Raw genomic sequence first — 20,838 nt, 5'->3', positions numbered from 1 at the left:
ATAAATTAGATGTGTTGTAAGAGTATAACTGTGAGAACCATCCACATCTCAAGTGGGCTTTCTATTCTCCATGTCCCCACTGCATCTTGAATGCAACAATGGAGATGTGACAGCTGATATTTGTGCACGCGCACGTGTGTGTATATGTGTGTGTGTGTGTGTTTTGATTACAAAATAATTGCATTGACATTTGAGTGTCTGCATGAAATGCCATTTTGGCAAGTCTTCCATCTCAGAGACCTGTCTTTGTTTATAGATTCAACCCTAGTTCTAGGGCTCAGTCCCATGATCAGTAGATACTTTCTAGATCACTCTTTTATTCTTTTAATAATCTATATGCACTTTTTGTATTATACCTTTAGTAATATTATGCTCTATGTGGGATAGATTTCTTCTATAAGAAAGGGAAAATTCTCTTAAAACACTTTTTTTGTTTGCTGGTTTGGTTTGGTTTTTGATTCTTTGAACACAAAGGGCCTTGTGAGGGTCATGTTGCTTCATGTTTCTTGGCCCTTGGCCCTTCTTCTACCTTATTCCTACTGTCTTTGTCTGGTTCCAGGCTCTCTGGAGTAGGACATCACATTTAGACTACCTCCTGTGCCTCCTTACTATTCTTTCAGTCTCTGATCATTCCTGCCAGAGCAAATCATTTTTGGCATATACCCACCTCATTACCCTCTGCCCCTGGCCCTACATAAAAACCTACAAGTGGTGCCTGGTGGCTCAGTCGGTTAAGCATCTGCCTTCGGCTCAGGTCATGATCCCCGGGTCCTGGGATCAAGCCCCATGTCAAGCTCCCTGCTCAGGGAGCACCTTCCTACCACTCCCCTCCCCACCACTCGTGCTCTCTCTCTCTCTCTCTCAAATAAATAAAAAAACCTACAGAGGCTCCTTGTTGGTTATAGTATGAGCTCCAGCCTCTAAATGTGGCCCAGGCCACATCTCTGCCTCTGCCTGCCTTACCTGCATGGGCTCCACCTTCCCCTACATCAACTCTCCACTCTAGCTGGAGTCCACTGTATGGATGCCTTGCCTGTGGGGTCTCTCAAATCGCAGCTACCCACAAAAGCCCAGCTGCAGACTGCCTCTCATCCCCATAGATTCCCGATTATAGGGCATAATTCATGTTACACACATCTGTGCCAAAACATAGGATGGTGTGAATCTGGGGGAGAGTTAGTGTCAAAAATCAAGTGGAAAGCCTCTGCTTTTGGCTTAGTAGAAGTGATAGCAATTCTGGAATTAGCAATTCTGCTCCCCAGCTGAGCAGAAAGAGGGGAATGGCTGAATCTCCCATCAAAATGTATCCAGGGGAATTTATTTTAACAAAAAATTTGTTTAGGGGTGCCTGGGCGGCTCAGTTGTTAAGTGTCTGCCTTCGGCTCAGGTCATGATCCCGGGGTCCTGGGATCGAGCCCCGCATCGGGCTCCCTGCTCTGCGGGAAGCTTGCTTCTCCCTCTCCCACTCCCCTTGCTTGTGTTCCCTCTCTCACTGTGTCTCTCTCTGTCAAATAAATAAATAAAATCATAAAAAAACACACACAAAAACCTCTTTAAAAAAATTTGTTTAAATAAAAATTATTAAAACTAAATAGTGAAATTAAAGACAGCAGTGCCTTATTTGACAGTTCATGGTGGGATTTGACCCACTCATAATGGGAACCTTCTAGAGTTAAGAAAGTTAGATTTGGATATCTTTAAGAAATCTAGATTTAACTCTTCCTTCTTTCATAACTTTTAGAAAACTCCTGTTGCATATTATACTGCATCGAATTGCTATGATTTTCTGGAAGAGTGAAGGTTCTGATTTATATTGTTTAATAGTTTGTGCTATTTTAATTTTCCTCATTATTTTACTGTGTTTGACTTAGCAGAAGAAAAGATAGAACCATTTTTCCTTTTACAGATACCACTTTGAAACTGATTAACTTGGTAGAGGGCCTTTGAGCTCCAATTTCTTTTCACAAAATTACAAAGCTGATAGATCTTCTCTTTTACCAGGCAGAAAGCAGGTAATACAACTGCCAGTCTGTTGGCCCAGTTCTAGGACACTGCCAAGAGTAGCGTGGGCAGCCAGTCCTTTGTCCAGACCCAGAACAAACCAGTAGAAGACCCAAAAACACTGCACTAAGGGGCTGGAGCAGGTGACACCACCTGTACCCATCTAATTCATGCCCATCTAACCTGCCACTTCTATGTGAAAAGTCAGAGGGTGAGTTAGAGCATTGATGAAAGAATGGAAGTGGTTCTGGCTCATGCCCGAAGCCCATCATGGAAGAACATCACCATTAAAACTAATGTTACTGGTCCTAGAAATCCAGGATTTACCCCATGGAATAGAGCTATTTCTGTATTGTCTATGCAAGTTGGGATATTCTTGATCATTTACAGCTGCATATGCCATGACATAAGGGGCTTAATTAAATGCTTCTTCTATGTTCATTACCTGTTTTAAAATCTTTGGTGCGATGAAAATGCCTGCAAGCCTTTAGGACTTTACCTTTGGATTTACAAAAGGATGTGAATTGTGGATTTCATGGTTTGGGAACAGCTCTCTCCATATGGAACGCTATAAGAGATTCCTTACAGAATTACATTGGAGGAAACCTAGCCTCGGGTCCGGAGTGCAGATTCCCTTCCAGCTGCATATCACCCTGACAGTTAATGAGATGTCAACTATGGTTACTTTTCTGTGAGAAAAAATGAGTGAACCAGATCCCAGGAGCATTTCTTTAACTGCGGGTGGGGGGGGTGGTGGGGGGTGGATTAAGAGAAGGCCTATGATGTTTCGAACCATACTTGAGGCACATTAAAAAACTTCCCATGTTTCTACTTCATGAAATGTATCGGGGAACTTACAGGTATGAAAGATTTCTCACCAGAATATTCTTTGAGCTAAAAATAACTAAAATGTGGATTAAAGCTAAAAGCAATGTCACAATAAATAATAGTTGTAAGTGGAGCAAATCATAAAAATAATGGGAGAAAATCTTGTGAACACATTTTTAAACAGTGATTATGAGAAGCTGACAATTAATACCATTTTCTAAGTGAAAGAAGAAATGGCCAAAATATTTAAAATTGCAAATAGTAGAATTTTGAGTCTGTATTTGCTTTCTAATTGTTTGTGGTATAAATGGAAATATTTATTGCTCAGTTCTTTTGGTAAAACCATCCTTGACTCTGGGATGTGACTCAATTGATTTTTTTTTTTTCTTTTAAAGTGCATTCTCTAATTTTTCTTGAGGAAGTTTTTTTTTTTTTTTTAACTTAACTCTTTAAGACCGACATGTAATTAAACCGGATTTCATAGAAAAACTCTTGAGGATTCTTTTCCAGTGCTAAATATTTTGCTACTTGTGTATAAATTATACTTAGCCTCTCTTAATGTGTAGCCTGTACAGAATTACTCTTGCTGTTGATTAATAAGACAATAAGTTAGAAATAAGTGGTGCAAGAAATCTCTACCTGCTACTAGCAGGAATTTAGGAATGTAGAAAGTAATGTCTACTTGATATCCTCTTTGCCGTTTCAGTTAGCTATGACTTCTAGGTAGTACAATTTTTTAAGTTAGAAATGGACTCTTATTTCACTGCTGTTCTCTTACATTATCACAGGCACGTGTTTTCACTCAGCTTCTCAGATTAGCACAAAATAACCTGCATAATTGTTTTTTAAAAATGCATTCGATTTTGATGTTAGTTTTTCTCTTCCCCTTCTGTTTATCCTTGAGAAAAACCCCGGCAATCTCCAATTTGTGTAAGCCAAAGTCATACTGTATAGTAAACACAACTCCTGTCTGAGGGAAGCAGCCCCAGCAGTGGGGGTTATTTTAATGGACATGCTGTATTACTTTAATCTAACCCTTTTACCATCTGTTCTTCCCAGAACAGTGAATGAAAAAAAAAAGAACATATTTCATGTTTCAGGGTTACATTAGTAAAAAGTAAGATAAAAGTGATTTAAAAGCATGCATATGTTCTTAGTACAATGTAGTCTGCATCTGTGATGTTTTTTCTCATGGTTCAGACACAAATCAAGAGGAAAGCTGCTCATGCCTGATAGAGTGAAAGTTTTTCATGGAAAACAGGACTTTACCATAAGAGGGTCTCTCTCTATATTTTACAGTTAAAAATGATAAAAACCTCAATGAGCTGCCAGAATAAAAATAGATAACTGTAACATCTATTGTTGGAACATCTGGCATTTTTCCTGAGTTGGGTTATTGCTGCCACATCCAGATGAATGCAGAGCACCTGTCTGGAACATACTGTGGAGGCAGGAATGAACCACCTGACTGTTACTGAAGGAAGACTATCTGTGGGTGTAATTGTGGTGGACGAACTTTCCTGGGATGGGAGAATACCACCCAAAGGTGTGTGGAGATAGTTTACTGTAGCGTAGGGCTTAGAGAAAGCGTCCTTAGTGAAAACACGCTTGGGGACCTGGCATCCATTACTGCTTAGAGAGTAGGACACTGTTGTCCTTGGTATCTAAATACACACATCTGGATGAGTCTGGGGAACCGGAAGGAGCAAGGGCTCTGGAATTGAATCTCTCCTCTTAAACTGCAGTCATGTGACCTTGGGCAAATTTTTTGTTTGTTTTTTGAGCTTCATTTGCTGCATCTGTAAAGGGATTAATAATACTTTTAAGATGTTAGCATTTAATAAGATAATGTCTGTGGGATCTCAGCATAGTGACTAGCGCATACAAGTATTTGGTAATGGTAGCTATTGTTATGGCTATTAGTTAGCATATGCCAATCATAGAGTCAATTGCCTCTTAATCAGTCATAAACTCCTGTTTACCTTCCCAAGCAACTACAGTGTTGAGAGAGAGAGAGAAAGATGGCTCCCTTCTTTGAACTCCTAAACTATATTGGTTTCCTCTCTATTCAGGCCAATGCCATTTTCTTACTTGTATTAAAGTTATGTTCTGTGCACTGTTTATGTTCTGTTCACTAGTGTGAAGGTGGAGCTGCATTTCTCATTTCACCAGGCATACTGCTCTGCAAATAGTAGGCACTCAATAAATATTAGACTGAATCACAGGATGAATTATTGCAAAAAGTTCCCATTGGATGCATATTAAGCCCCAGCTGATGGTTTAAACCTGTAACCAGATGAGATATCGGTCTCTTCTGGAAGGGATGATTCTTTCATGAACTGAATCCCAAAGGGGAGCTGGGATACGTGGATGTCATTGACATCCATTTCTGGCAGTCATCCAAGCTCTTTGCCTGCCAGCTTTAGCCCAACTTTGGTGGGTGGCATTTGGTTTCATATTTCGTGAGAACAAGGGCATCTTTCATCTGACCTACTTTTTAATTTGCCAACATGAATGCCTTTTTTGAAAATTAAATTTTATTTTTTTATTTTTTATTTATTTATTTTTTAAAGATTTTATTTATTTATTTGACAGAGAGAGAGAGCACAAACCGGGGGAGCAGCAGGCAGAGGGAGAAGGAGAAGCAGACTCTCCGCTGAGCAGGGAGCCCGATGTGCGGCTCGATCCCAGGACCCTGGGATCATGACCCGAGCCGAAGGCAGATGCTTAACGACTGAGCCACCCAGGCGCCCCTGTGGTCTTTTTTTTAAGTTGACTTTACTTATTTTATACTGACAGTGGTTTCTTAGTCTCCTTGCATCTTCTCTAGGTTTTTTTTTTTTTTTTGTACATAAGTGGTATTGATGTGTTCTTTGATGCACAGACAGAAAGACATAAAAAAAGAATGGTTTTAAGCAAGAAAGTGGTATGATTAGATAATAGTGCCAGAAAGATCTGCGAGGTGGCTAGGTTCTGGGAATACCCAGTGTTAGGGCAGTTTGGGGGTTCCTGGGATTCATTTGGTTTTCCTCTGACAGAAAGTAGAGTGGTGGTTTCCAGGGGCTAGAGGGAGGGGAGAATGAGGAGTTATTGTTTGATGGGTATAGAGTTTCAGTTTTGCAGGACACAGTGTTCTGGAGGTGGATGGTGCTGATGGTTGCACAGGAATGTGAATGTGCTGTCACTGAAATGTACACTTAAAAATGGATAAGACTGAAAATTTTATGTGCATTTTACCACAGTTAAAAATAACTTAAAAAAAAAAAGAGCACAATAACAAAGAGGACCAGACGGGCACCTGGGTGGCTCAGTCTGTTAAATAAGCATCCAACTCTTGGTTTTGGCGCAGGTCACGATCTCAGGGTCGTGGGATCAAGCCCAGAGCTCAGCTCTGAGTCTGCCTGAGGTTCTCTCTCTCCCTCTTCCTCTGCCTTTCCTGCTCATGCTTTCTCTCTCTCAAATAAATAAATAAATCTTAGAAAAAAAGAGGACCAGGAAGTGGAAAAAAAGATACTGTTCTAGACATTCATGTGTAGGTTTTTGTATGAATATAATTTTCCTTTATCTGGAAAAATGTCCAGGATTGCATATGGTAGTTGTATGTTTAGTTTTTTTTTAGAAGCTGCCAGACTGTTTTCCAAGGCAGCTGTACCATTTAACATTCCCACCAGCAATGTATGGATGATCCAGTTTTCCTGCATCTTTGTCAGCACTTGTTGTTGTCACTATTTTTAATGTTAGCCAGTCTAATAGGTATATGGTGATATTTCATTGCGGTTTTAATTTGCATCTCCCTAATTGCTAATGATGTTGAACATCTTTTCATGTGATTGTCATCCGTATATCTATTTGGTGAAATGTCTCTTCATGCCTTTTGCCCCTTTTTTTAATTGAGTTTCGAGAGTTCTTTATATATTCTAGATTCTAGTCCTTTTGTTGGATATGTGGTTTTGAAATGTTTTCTCCTGGTCTATAGCTTGTCTTTTCATCCTCTTAACAGAATTTTTAACAAAGCAAAAGTTTTCAATTTTGATCAAGTCCAATTTATCAAAAAATGTTTAATGCATTGTGTTTTGGTATCAAGTCTAAAAAATCTTTACCTAGTCCCAGATTTTAAAGATTTTCTTTTTTTATTTTCTAAAAGTTTTAGAATTTTATATTTATATTTTTAATTTAAGTCTTTTATATATTTATATTTTATATTTAAGTCTGTGATCCATTTGAGTTAATTTTTATATAAGGTATGAGACCTGGGTTGAGGTTCATTTTATTTTTGCCTGTAGATGTCCAATTATTTCAGCAACCTTTTTTTTTTTTTTTAAGATTTTATTTATTTATTTGACAGAGAGAGGCACAGCGAGAGAGGGAACACAAGCAGGGGGAGTGGGAGAGGGAGAAGCAGGCTTCCTGCCGAGCAGGGAGCCCAATGTGGGCCTCGATCCCAGGACCCTGGGATCATGACCTGAGCTGAAGGCAGACGCTTAACGACTGAGCCACCCAGGCGCCCCTATTTCAGCAACCATTTATTGAGAAGTCCATCTTTCCTTTCTTGAATCGTTTTTGCACCTTTGTAAAAAATCAGTTGGGCATATTTGTATGGGTTCCTTTATGGGTTCTGTATTCTGTTTTATTGATCTATACATGTACTTCTCCATCAATACCACACAGTTATGATGGTAAGTCTTGAAGTTGGGTAGACAGATTCTCTCTCACTATATTCTTTTTTTTCAAATTGTTCTAAAAATTCTAGTTCCTTTACCTTCTACATAAACACTATGCATACATTGAAACTTTTCTATCTTCTTTCAACCACTTTGACCTTTTAATTTTTTCTATCCAATTTTTTTAAAAGATTTTATTTATTTATTTGACAGAGAGAGACACAGTGAGAGAGGGAACACAAGCAAGGGGAGTGGGAGAGGGAGAAGCAGGTTTCCCGCTGAGCAGGGAGCCCGATGCGGGGCTCGATCCCAGGACCCTGAGATCATGACCCGAGCCCAAGGCAGATGCTTAATGACTGAGCCACCCAGGCACCCCTCTCTATCCAATTTTTGTATCCTTACATGTTTTCCAGCTTATCTTCAATTTCCCTCATTAAATGTTCATTCAAATCTGTACCCTTTTCACAACTTGTAACTTATTCTTCACTTATTCAATTTCTGTGAGTTTGGTCAGTTTTCACTGCATTTTTTCCTGTTTTGTTGTTGTTGGGTGGGGTTTTTGGGTCCATTTCTTAGTTTTAAAACTTCTGGTTCTGAGTGTGTGCACCCAGGTATGTCGTGTGTGCTTGTTGAAGGTACTTATTTTAGGTTGGTGTGTTGTCTTACAACTTTCCTTTGTGAAGTAGTGGCTTATTTGATGAGAATTTTTATCAGCTGAGATGATCGTATTTCCATTTCATTTTTTTTTTTCCTACAGGAGTTTTATAGCGAGTTTAATTTTTTCTCCTATTCCTTAGCATTTCATGGGTTGGGTTACTATTTAAAGAGCACCCTATCTTGTCAATTTTGTGAAATACGGTTGTGTAAATGGATGACAATGGTGGTAGAAAGGGGGTAGAGAGGAAAGAAGGGGTTCACCTGTCTTTTGTTTTTCTTTCCTGTCTTTTGGATCCTTAATTTCCCCCTTTTCCTTCTTTCCTTTCATGCTCTCTCTTCTATGGACACAACCCATTCTCGATTTACATTTTTCTCTTATGAAAATGACTCTTGTCCCAGGCTGCTACCTTAGATTTTGCTTGATTTTAAGCCTTTTCCTTGTGGCCAGTGTCGTGAACTACCAGACACTGACTTCTGTTCTTATTTTGGCACTTACTTGTGGTGTATTTTTTTCTTTCTGTGGACAATTTTGTCTGTTTTGCCTTTGTCCTAAACTTTTCTCTCTCTCTCTCTCAGACTTCTCTCTCTCTCTCCCATCTGTCTCTGTCTCTCTCTTGGAGTCTCTTATACCTGCCCTTACCCTACTCTCTGGACCCATAGGTTCATAGTGTTTGCTGTTTGACTTTTTATTTTTATTTTTCATAAATTGAAATTTAGCATACTCTCTACCTCCCAGTAATGCCGATAGCATGGGTCATGGGTGATTCCATTTGTGCTCTTTGTTCTAGGGTTAGGATTTGTGAAGAGGTACAGATTCAAATGGCTGCCATTATCCTGCCAGAAGCCTCTAGAATATAATAATTTATTGACCAAAAGACATCATGTAGTCCCTATAAAACTTGTGCTGTAAGGGGACACTTGGGGAAAAATTTACATAATAGTAAAATAAAACTTACATAACAACTTTCTTTTTATAACCATGACAATAAACATTCTTGGACTTGGATTATAGTTCTAAATAATTTATCTCCTTTAAATCAATGAAATATAAAGGCAGGCATAGGAATCCTATGTTTCAACACTAGAAATGATACCAAATAATGATTCTATCGTATAGAATTTTAAAGCTGAAAGAAAAGTTAGAGAGCATCTAATATAATCCAATGTATCATTCTATAGGTGAGGCTAAGAAAGGTAAAGTAATTTGCCCAAGGTTACCCTGAGAGTTACTAGAAGGGGTGGACCTGGAACCAGGTTCTCTTGGCTTCCTGGCCCTATTTCCTCTTCTGTTAAATGGCCCCCATTCTGGTTTGGCCTTTGGTAGGTTAAGTACCATCACGACCCTTTTCCTGTTGGTACAAAAGAAATTAAATCACTTGCCCAAGATTGTTTATGTAGTAAGCAGCAAAGGTAGGTGTGAGGAAGACCAGGAGCCTTCTTATGCAGCAGTCACTGATTGTATGGCACGGTCTGCATGTATCAGCTGCCCGCCTTCCCTTCTGCTCTCTCTCTTGCCTCTAAGACTTGATGAACACCTGAAATTTTTCAGATCAATGTATGGATCTATAGGGTTCTCAACAAAGTTTACATCCAGTGCAATTCATTTTAAAGAGGTGAATGTGGTTCAGAGGATTGATGGTACACACAGGTGCAAGTTTACAGGTCTTGAAAAACAAAGGTTTGCATCTAGGCTTTTCCTCTGTACCAATCTTCTTGGTCTAACTCAACCACCCAACTTCCGCCTGCTTTAAGGGCAGTGTGCTTGCTGTTATAGTTTCCTGACTATTGACAAGAGGCTTATCCATCAAATTCTTCTTTGGGTGCTCTTGAGACGTGTACCTCATGTCTGCCAGGGTTGCCTTGTGTTGAATTTTCTTTGTGAGCCAAGGACAGAATGTTCTTCTCTGCTGCGCCAATAGCACTTTCCCATACACACTCAGGGAAAGCTTTTTCACTCTCAACAGGCTCAAAAGTCTTGACTGGAGCACTTCAGAAATAGGCCTGGTTTATACTTTTATCAAAACAAGCAGAGCCTGGGCAATTCCTGGCTTGGAAGAGCACTGATGAGCTGAAATTCTCCCAGGCAGGTGCACATATGGTGTTACCAAAGGGCAAGTGTATAGCACTCTGATCCCCCCTCGATAAGGAAGGGGGTGCCAACGTTCACTTGGTGAAAGTGAAGGTGGTGTCTTATAAAATGAGAGGCTGGTGTTCACGGGGAGAAAAGGCCGATGGCATGTGGAGGTGTGATGTAGGGAAATGGCACTCGGGATACGTTATGGTGCTCATCTTACAGTTCTGCAGGGAGAGAATTTGCATTTACTATTTTTTTTTTGGTGGAATATACTGATAGTCCATATGTACATTTGGAAAATAATTAAAGTAATAATGAGATGTGGTAACAGAAAGATCTCGAGCTTGGAATTTGTGTAGAACTCCTTCCTGAACATGCTATGTTATTGGCATACTTTGGAGTTCCCCCAGAGGAACCTCTGCACCTCATCTCTCTGGCTCTAAGAGCCCCTAGATAGAGCTGCCTGAATTTCTCCTGGGCCCCCCACAGCACCACCAGCACCATCCCTCTTTCTTCTGGGATAAGAAAGAAAATGTAATGGACTCATATTTTGGTTCCAGAGACTGTATTTTGGTCCCTGCCACTTTTCTGGAAATGTCTCTAACACTGGATCCTTTTTTTTCTCTCTCCGCTCTTCCTTGACAGTGTTTTCCCTTGAGTGTAAAATCAAGGTTGGAGTGCAGGCTTTGAGCCAGATAGACTGCGGGGTAGCCATACCATCTTATTAAAACTCTCAGTGATGCAGTTTCCCCATCTGTAAAATGGAGATATGTTACAGTCCAGGGGGTTGTGAGGATTCAGTGATATGATATATGTACCATGGTTAGCAACTGCCAGACACACTGTAAGTTCTCAATAAATGGCATCTGTGATTATCATAGCAGGTAATCTCTGTATGGTACCTAGACTTGTGTTTAGCCTTAGTTAGCTAACCAAAAACTGGTAGAAATTATGTTACTAATTTGAGTGGCTCGTGAGGAACTTCAAACTGAGCATACCTCCTAGGGAGGTCTGCTAAACCTTTTGCGTTTTCTTTCAATACCAGATCAAATAACTCTGGCAACAGGTGAGCAGCGTGATTCCAGCAAGGCACATTGTTGCCTGCAGCTGTTTTGTCCTATGAGCCTGTGCATACTTGAAGTTTTACTTTGGGAAGCAAGAAAGGCCTCCTAGTGAGTAGGTTCAGCCTATATGGGCAAGTCTTTTTAACCATTGTATTGCCATTGAATTAGTTAAGCCTTTATTAACATGGCCCTCAGAGAGTTACCAGCCTAGTATAAAGAGTGAAGATGTAGCACTTTGGGCCTTAAACCTTATTTTTGTCTTGTTTTTAAATTAAGAAAAAGAAATCTGAACAGCAAATTGGAATAAAATATAGAGCTTTCTTGGACTCTCCTTTTGGCAATACCCTGTGGGTAGTGACGGAGGACTTGGGTTTGTATCTTGCCTCTGCCGCCTGCTCACCTGTGGCCTTGAGCAGATAATTTTCTCTCTTGGGCCTTAGTTTCTCTCTTCATGCAATGGGTTACTAATCTCTTCATTAAAGGGTTGATAGAGGAACTACGTGAAGTCACTCACTTCGTGAAGCGCTTCTGCAGCCTGCTATTTAGTTCCTCCATCTCTGGTATCATGTTTACCTCCTTTCAGCAGCCAAAAGGATTTTCTTTTGAGGCACCATGACTGATTAAGTGGTTCCAAGTCAGGGGTGCCCAGCGTGGTGCTAGAGTTTATAGAGCTTATTTTGGTGCCTTAAAGCTCACGTGACCATCGTGGTGCTTTTTTTGTTGTTGTTGTTAAATGTACTTTTCTCACTCTCTTGGTTTCAGTATTCGGGATTCCACACGGAAAGATCTGAATCTGATCACGACAGCCAGTGGGGTGGAAGTCCCCTGACCGACACAGCCTCTCCGCAGCTCCTGGACCCCGCGGAGAGACCCGGCTCTCAGCATGATGCGTCGTGCGCCTATAGACAGTTCTCTGACCGCAGCTCTCTGTGCTACGGCTTTGCGCTGGACCATTCCAGGCTGGTGGAGGAGAGGCACTTCCACACCCAGGCCTGCGAGGGCGGCCGGTGTGAGGCAGGCAGGTACTTCCTGGGAACGCCGCAGGCCGGGAGGGAGCCCTGGTGGGGCTCTCGCGCAGCCTTGCCCCTGACCAAGTCTTCCCCAGAAAGCAGAGAAGCCTATGAAAACAGCATGCCTCACATCGCTTCCGTCCACAGGATCCACGGTAAGGGCAGTTGAAATGAGTCCTGAGCTGGCAGCATTGGGCCCCTGGGCAGGTCTCTAAGATTCTAGGTTTGACACTGGAGGGAACAAGCCAGTGGTTTTCTCCTTTGAATTGACAAATCAGGAACTCACACCAGTGGGATTTTACAAACCACATCCACTCTTTTTAAGTGTATTAATTTTGCTCATGCTTGCCACATGCATTTATTTTTGACATGTGAGTAAAAATGATTCCCATTGTAAACATCATAAAAAGTATAGATATTAAGTCAAAGTCAATTGTTGAGTAAGTCTATTGAACTTGTAATATGTATGCATTTAAATTTCTTGTGCATGATTTTCTTCTGTATTCTGATGGTTCAAAAGTGGACCCCTGTAGTTTTGGGGCTCATTTAGTAATGCTTCTCAATGAGGGCCCCACTGACCTGTTGGGGAGTCCAGGCTTTGCTTTATGGTCTATCACTCACTTCATAGGTGGTTTAACCCTCCTGGTCCTCTGGGCATTAAATACTGGTAACCACCCCCTTCCCCCATTATTATGACAACCCACAATGTCTTCTGTGGGTGAAAGATGGAGTGATATATAGAACCCATGGAAATTTTCACCTTGGGATTATTATACAGTTCTATGACCACATAGAAACGGGCACTGTGGTTGAAGCCTTTAGTCCAGTAATGCTCTTATTTGTTCATTTCAAAGTAAACTGGTGAAGGAGAGCCCGTTCTGTCCATTCCAGGCTTGGGTCCGGGCAGGTCTCTGACACCCTCCCTGTTTCATTAAAAGTCAGTGACATTAAGATTGATTGAACAGGGTGATATTACTCTTCTTGCTGGATCTTTAGGGTGGGAAATGGGCTAGACAATGTTGTACTCATCCATGGTCTCTGTCAGATACCACCCAGGCACTGACGGCCTTCCACGAAGGATTTTAATTTGTTTCTGTTTTTGCTTTTTATTTTTTTACTTTTGCTTTGAGTTTCTTCAGTATGGTAGACTGGTAATGGAAACCCAGGGCAAAGGGCAATTGCTTGCCAAAGAATGGAGTGAAGTGAAAATCCTGGCTTAACCTACACAGTCTGGAAGAAAATATTAGAAATAAAATAAGAAGAAAGAGAAAAAGGAAAGCAATGAATAGTGTGATCCAGGGCTTCTCTTCTGCATTAAGCAGTTTACAGCTTTCATATGTCCCTTCCTGCTTTTCCTTTCCCTTTTTATATTGACTTCACACTGCTTTAAGAATAATACAGCTTATGGAATATTTTGGATGCATTGTTCCTCTGTATTAGATCTCTCTCCTGGGTTCAGAACAGATTGTTATTAACATTTTAAGTATTTATTTATTCTTCACCTTCAGAAACTAAGATACCAGAATTACCATATGAGTATATGTAAAACTGAGATTTATATCTCTAGATTTGAGGAGACAGTATTTATATTTTTGATTGGGACAAGATATATATATCCATGCATACATATACATATATATGTATTTATGAATATATATATATTGAACCCTCAAATAGTTTTAAAACTAACACTAGAGCTTTATTGTAATTCTACTTATGATACACTTAATAATTTTAACATTTTAGATGATTTATTTGGAATTGGGAAAGTAGTCCAGTCTCCATCATTGTCTTCCTCAAACCCAATGGAAGGCATTTTCAAAGCATCAGTTTAATGTAACATTTCTCTAGAAAGGATCATAAACCAAATGCTATGCATTTTTCTTTTATTATTATTTACAGTCAGACAGGTCCAACTATATGCATACACGGAGAAGTATAAACACTCTACCATTTTGTTAATTGGCATCCAGGACCTACGGGCAAGGTTTACCTTCTAAAAAACTTGTGATAAACTTCATCTGCACTTAAAAGCCACTGAAAACTAGGAATGCCAGTACGATATATTGACGCTTTGTCATGTGAGCCTGTGTCTGTTTCAAATATTGGTGCATACATTTAAAAATGAAAGATAAATGTTTCTTTTAATAGGAAAAAGAAACACACTTACAGTTTTGGGGATGAATTTTGAGACCACTTACTTTTTACTTTTTCTAATTTCTAGGGCGAGGTCATTGGGATGAAGATAGTGTGGTCAGTTCTCCAGACCCTGGGTCTGCCAGCGAATCAGGTGACCGATACCGCACTGAGCAGTATCAAAGTAGCCCACACGAGCCTAGCAAAATTGAAACTCTGATAAGAGCCACCCAGCAAATGATTAAAGAAGAAGAGAACAGATTGCAGCTAAGGAAAGCCCCCCCAGACCAACTGGCTTCCATTAATGGAGCTGGGAAAAAACACTCCCTCTGTTTTACAAACTACCAACAGCCCCCGCCAACAGGGGATGTCTGCCACAGCTCGGCTCTTGCCAACACTTCACCATGTGACCACATCCAGCAGAGAGAGGGAAAGATGCTGAGCCCCCACGAAAATGACTATGACAACAGTCCCACTGCACTGTCTCGAATAAGTAGTCCCAATTCGGATCGCATTTCAAAATCCAGTTTGATCCTAGCTAAAGACTATCTACATTCGGATATGTCTCCACATCAGACAGCGGGAGACCATCCTGCCGTCTCTCCAAACTGCTTTGGTTCTCACCGGCAGTATTTTGATAAGCATGCTTACACATTAACTGGATATGCCCTGGAGCACTTATATGACAGTGAAACCATTAGAAACTATTCCTTGGGCTGTAATGGCTCACACTTTGATGTAACTTCCCATCTAAGGATGCAGCCAGACCCGGCACAAGGACACAAGGGAACATCTGTTATAATAACCAATGGAAGCTGATGTTTTTCTAAAATATTTTGTTCTTTAAGGATCTCTGAAACATATTTATAGTTTAATGCCCCATTACCAGCATTTACTATGCCACAGATGGTTAGAGAGGATAATTTAAGTTACTGGATATTTGACATGTGTTCCTGCAAAATCAAAGAGCACTAGCATTCAGGGTTACACACAGACAATGTAGTTAAAATGAATACATAAATTGCCCATCTAATTATATGGAACCAGAATAGATAAATTTTGAATTGAAAAGTACTCTTGTAGATTAAGTGAGCATATATACCACATGAAAGGACTGGTAGAAGACAGTATTGCATTGTGATGTAAACCTCATACACACAGACCACTTATCCACAAACTGCTATGTACACTTTACATGCAGAAATGTCAACTATATACCTTAAATACAACCCACAAATGGGTAAGTTTTCTTAACCCTAGCACATTAAGCTTATTAAAGAAATTTCCATTCCTAAAATAACTAAGAAAGAGAGAGATACATCTTGTAAACTGGTTTCTTCATTGTGATTTCAACCAGTCAGCTCATTTGGTTCAGGCATAAATTAGGGAAATGGTTCTGGGCATGGTACAAGAATGAGTTTCCACCTGGTATCCATTTTAAGCAATCAGGAAGTGGTGATTTTTCACTTTATTTTTGAGTTAGACAAGGAACAGGATCACACTGACATAGCAGTAAGGGTTTTCTAAGTAAAAGCACCGAGATGTTGGGACACACATCAAAAATCTGGCATGCCCAATTGGAAATAGTTTAGTAAAGATGGAAAGGCCAGAGACAGAGAGAAATGAAATGATATCTCAACACAAACAATTTAAGCCTCCGAATATGTAATCAACATATTTCGGGCTATAAAACCAACCAAATTAAAAACTCAAACCGATTCACCAAGAAAAAAGGCTGCTAAGTGCAAGAAAGAACTAAGGAAAGCCAATGGAGGGCTATATGGCAGCAGTGTAAGTGAGAACATTTCAGAGCACAAATGTGCAAATGCGACAACATGTGGAAAGCCTCAGGAGAGAGCCTAAGATAAAAGCTCGGGCTGATGGACAAGTGGTTAAAAGGGTAAGAGTTACTTCAACTGAAGGAACACGCAAAGCGCTCGTTTTCCTTATTGTCTGTGAATGACAAAAACAACAAACTTGGTCTTAAGTTCGGGTGATAACGGTAGAAAAACCAGCAGACTAGAAAGCAAGATCTCTGGGTTCCAGTCCTGACCCCGCCTATAACTTAGTTTGGGAATATCGATGTATCACTCACCGTGCCTGGGCCCTAGTTTCTTTGTCTGTATGGCCGTTCTGACTTGCCATGGTTCTGTGGATCATCGGTGCGACAGAACTACACTTGTTAACCAGTTAACTCTCTGCTGTCAGTTGTCAAGACCGATCATTCTGGCTTGTCTGCACTCCTGCAGAGGTCCAGGTCCTTTGTAACTTCAGCAGGTGCATGGGCTCTTTTAGGCATGTGTAGTTACAGTCAACTTTCTGGTCCAGCCAGAATGTAGATGGTAGAAACTGATGAGGGAGTAGGAAAATGAGGACAATTTATTTCATGCACTAGTCTCTAGTAATCAAAGCAAAGTGACACAAATGATTAGAGAAGTTTCTTAGGCAGTCTTTTCTAGGCGCCCCATGCCTGCAACTCTTGCCATCTGCAAGGAGGGGAATGTTTTGGAAGAAACGGACTCATGATTTTCAAGACAGAACATGACACTGACACTCAGGGATTAGAACTCTAGTTGCATCACTTAACGGTTATTTGGCAGTTTATAGGCAGGTGACAATCTGAATGATGATAGTCTGAGAGATGAAGAGGGGGTCGTTTGTATATGACAAAAGAGGTGACATGAAATTAAATAAGTATTTCTTGGGTATGACATAGCGACATTTGTGTCATAAATGGAAAAAGTGCAAGTGAGAAAGTTAGTAGTTATCATATATACTTTCAAAAAAGTTCAAAGAACAAGAAAAACTACATGTTAAACCACAGAAGCAAAAGTGTTCAGTGACTTTGAGAAAAATACTCATTAAAAACCCCTGGAATACTTAAAATAGATTTTTGATCAATTTGAAACACGAAGTCAGGTTTTAGGAATGCTAAACTTTTTGGGGAATTCTGTAGGTGGGTTAATGGTTCAAAGACACAAACATCTGAAGAATATGGTGTATTTTGGAAAGGAAATCTATACAGATGGGTTTTACTGATGGATATACATCCTACCAAAAATGTCAGGGACAGATGCTATAAAATAAATAGAATCTTCAGAATCAAGGAAAAGGAACTGATATGAAAGAAAAGAATGTCATTGAAGAGACTTCAGTGAAATCTTAAAATGGCAGATAGTTAATTGGCAAAAAATAAATTATGAACTCTACAAATAAGGGGTAATCAGAAGAAATAAAGCCCTGTAAGGTGGTATGACCAATATTTTTAAGTGAAGACAGAAGTAACTACATTACATCCTAATTAAAAATTTTGGTAGGCTGACTCAGTTTTAAATACAAACCATTTATTTAATTTACATGTCAATAATTTTATAGTGGCAGATTTATTACATTACATATAATGCCTTACAGGCCCACAGTATTATAAGCTTACATTTTTGGCAATGTGGCATGATTATTACAAAATGCCCCCAAAATAAGATGAGACAGTTTATGACAAAGTACCTTTTTAATATGCACAAAAATGTATTAAAATGTATTTATAATCTACATTATCTTGTTCTGTCCAGGAACATATTTCCTCATAATGAAGATGTCATCTGTGTCTTTTTAAAATATGGGATGTAAAATGTGCATGTTACCAATAACTTAAAGTTAAATTGGCTTTAGTTTTAATCCTTGATTTCCATAACTTTGCTAAATGTTGAGAATCATGATACTAGATTGAAATAGAGAAGTATGATTTTTATATCACATTGGGGATTCATAAAAATGTGCTATATCCAGTTGCTAGTATAATATGTAGCAATTCATTAGATGATACAAAGTTCATGCTTTCTAGTAATAGTAAGAATATCTTTATTGCCCATTTACCTACCTGTCATACCTAATTTACCAATTTGGATGACCAAATAAATAAATAAATATTTCCCCAATGTTCCTTGAGAAAATTCTATTAAAACTATTGAGAATATACAGATTTGATGTATTATTTTTGGGTGCATACTATTAATGTCCTAATCACTACAGGTCAGACATTTAGGTGTCCTTCAGTTTCACAAGTCTTTTGACATACTATGCTGAATATAATTGGCTAGCTTTTCTAAACTGTAATTGCCTGATCTAGGATAATATGATGCAGTGCTGATGTGACATTCAAAATGAGACAGGATGCAATAAGTAATTAGCTTTCAGCGTTTATACAGAAAACCCACTCATTCTCTCTTGATTATATTTTATAGGGCTAGAATATTTCCATTGGGCACTATTCTTAATTCTCTCTACGCCCTGCTGCCACATGGTGCCTTTGGGCAGAGAATCCCACTTAAAATAAGCTTTAATGGGATCTTCCAGAAAAGGATAATATGCTCCATTTTCTTTTCTTTTTTAAATGGGGGATAAAGATCTATCCAATAAAAGATCATTTGGAAAATATGCATAGTTATCTTAAAATAAAATGAAAGGCTTTTTACCCCACAAGACCTAGACCAAATAAGTTTGCTAGAAGACACTGCAGCTAAAGAGACATTCTGAAGACAGGTATGTTTTTTATAGCTCTCTCTGCCTCTCAAGAGCAGGATGTTACTAAGATATTCAGTACATTTCTATTAGTACTAGTAGTATTTGGAAGTGACAGAGTGAATGCCAATATTTGGAAAACGGAGGGTTTGGTTATCTGGGGGTTACTTACCTTGCCCAGTGGAATAGCTTCCACTTTAATATACTTTCTTTGATTTAAACAAGTTTGAATGCCCAGATTTGGTTCTTCAGTTCATTCAAACCATAGAACATAGATCGACATTCTATTTACTGAATGATTTAAAGAATGTAAATTCAATGGCTCTCCAAATAAGTGATTCAACTTTCACGTAAATGTCAGTTTTTGTGAATAGGGATCTGACTCTAAGACAGCAGAAGCTACTGGTTAGTTCTTACTGGGACATGCATTGTGGATAAAAGATCATTCTAAACTTTAAATGAATGACAGAACAACTATGGACACATGCAAAGGGTATCTTACGTAGAAAATGTTCTTGGGGGAAATTACCATGTGGTGCTCATTTCTTGTGCACAAGAGTTGTACGGGTAGTGCTTAACTCAAAAAGTGATATTGTGCTCATATTCAAATAGGGGTTTGTTCAGAGTTCCTTCTCTAGGGCTGTACGCAGAGAGGCTATATGTGTGTGTGTATGTGTGTGTGTGTGTACACACACACACACAGTTGTCAAGCAAGTAACAAGATTCTGTTCCGCTGTGCTCCTTAAAAACCGATGGTTCACACAAGAAATTTTATTTTATTTATTGCAATTTTGCTGCATGGGACTTTGCTTTCATATACCTATACAGTGGAGAGTTTGTCCTAATTTGCTGATCTGGAACACATTTAATCACAGTTGAATTTACACCAACAACCCTGGTGTGTTTACATTTCAAAAGAAATGAAATTGGCGTGGAAAAATTTTTAGAAGTACTGTAACTTTTTTCCGTTTTTTTCCAAAGGGAAATATTTCAAAAAGTGAAACTTATGAGTAGGCATTTCAAAAAAGATAAAAATATTTTATGTTTGTTTTTTGACTGACATGCTATAAAAAGGATTATATTTGTGAAAGAAGATACTGATTGCCAATATTTCAAATACCATCTTGCAATGTATAGTTTTTAGTGACATCGTAGTATAAATCTGTAATTTGAACTTTTCCTTTGGAATGTAAAGTAGAAGATATTAGCTATGTCAATGATATCTTGCAAAGTGTTCCCATTTATAATTATTTATATTGTAAATAGCTTTCTGAAGTAAATTTGAAGTTAATGTGCATAAAATGTATTTATTATGTGAGGAATTTTTTTGGTTTAAAATATAGTTACCAATATGCAGTTTGAGTCTGAATTATTCATTGAATGAAAAGTTTCTATAGGACAAAACAGACTGTCCACTAGAAGACTGGAACTGTAAAGAAATAAGAACCATTTTAGCTCTAGATTGTGTTGGAATAGGTAACACACACACACATACACACACACTTTGAGGGACCTAGCAATAGAAGCTTACACATATACACAGTTAATATTAAGTAATCGGTCTGATTTTCATTAGATACTAGAAAATGGTTTCTCAATTTAGAACATCTTAGGGAGGACTCCTTTGATCTCCTCTTTGCTAAAATAAAGCAAGAAATGTAAAAGTACAGATTACATTTTTAATGCCCAAGGGAAAAGAAAACTTATAATACGAGATTTTTAAATTTGCTGTCATTCAAAAACACTTTAAAAAACACATCTTGAATTATTTATTTATTTTTAAGATTTTTTTTTTTAAATTTATTTGAGAGGGCGAGAGAGAGAGAGAGAGCAGGAGCACACGGGAGGAGCAGAGGGAGAGGGAGAAGCAGACTCCCTGCTGAGCAGAG

The 20,838-nt window shown here is 39.0% G+C and overlaps 1 protein-coding gene across 2 annotated transcripts in view; it reads left to right on the top strand.

The window, feature by feature from the left end:
- The window catches only part of SIM1 (SIM bHLH transcription factor 1), a 69,461-nt gene extending 49,197 nt beyond the window's left edge, over positions 1 to 20,264 (top strand). For both annotated transcript variants that reach the window (XM_081828712.1, XM_081828713.1), the window contains 2 exons: positions 12,048 to 12,450; positions 14,520 to 20,264. In XM_081828712.1, coding sequence (XP_081684838.1) covers positions 12,048 to 12,450; positions 14,520 to 15,250 — 1,134 coding nt within the window. In that variant the 3' untranslated portion in view covers positions 15,251 to 20,264. The remainder of the gene's footprint in view (positions 1 to 12,047; positions 12,451 to 14,519) is intronic.
- Positions 20,265 to 20,838: the final 574 nt, after the last annotated feature.

Source organism: Leptonychotes weddellii, chromosome 8 (assembly GCF_054177405.1).
Source record: "Leptonychotes weddellii isolate Sample4059 chromosome 8, ASM5417740v2, whole genome shotgun sequence".
Classification (NCBI taxonomy): Eukaryota; Metazoa; Chordata; class Mammalia; order Carnivora; family Phocidae; genus Leptonychotes; species Leptonychotes weddellii.
This window is presented reverse-complemented; position numbering and strand designations above follow the sequence as displayed.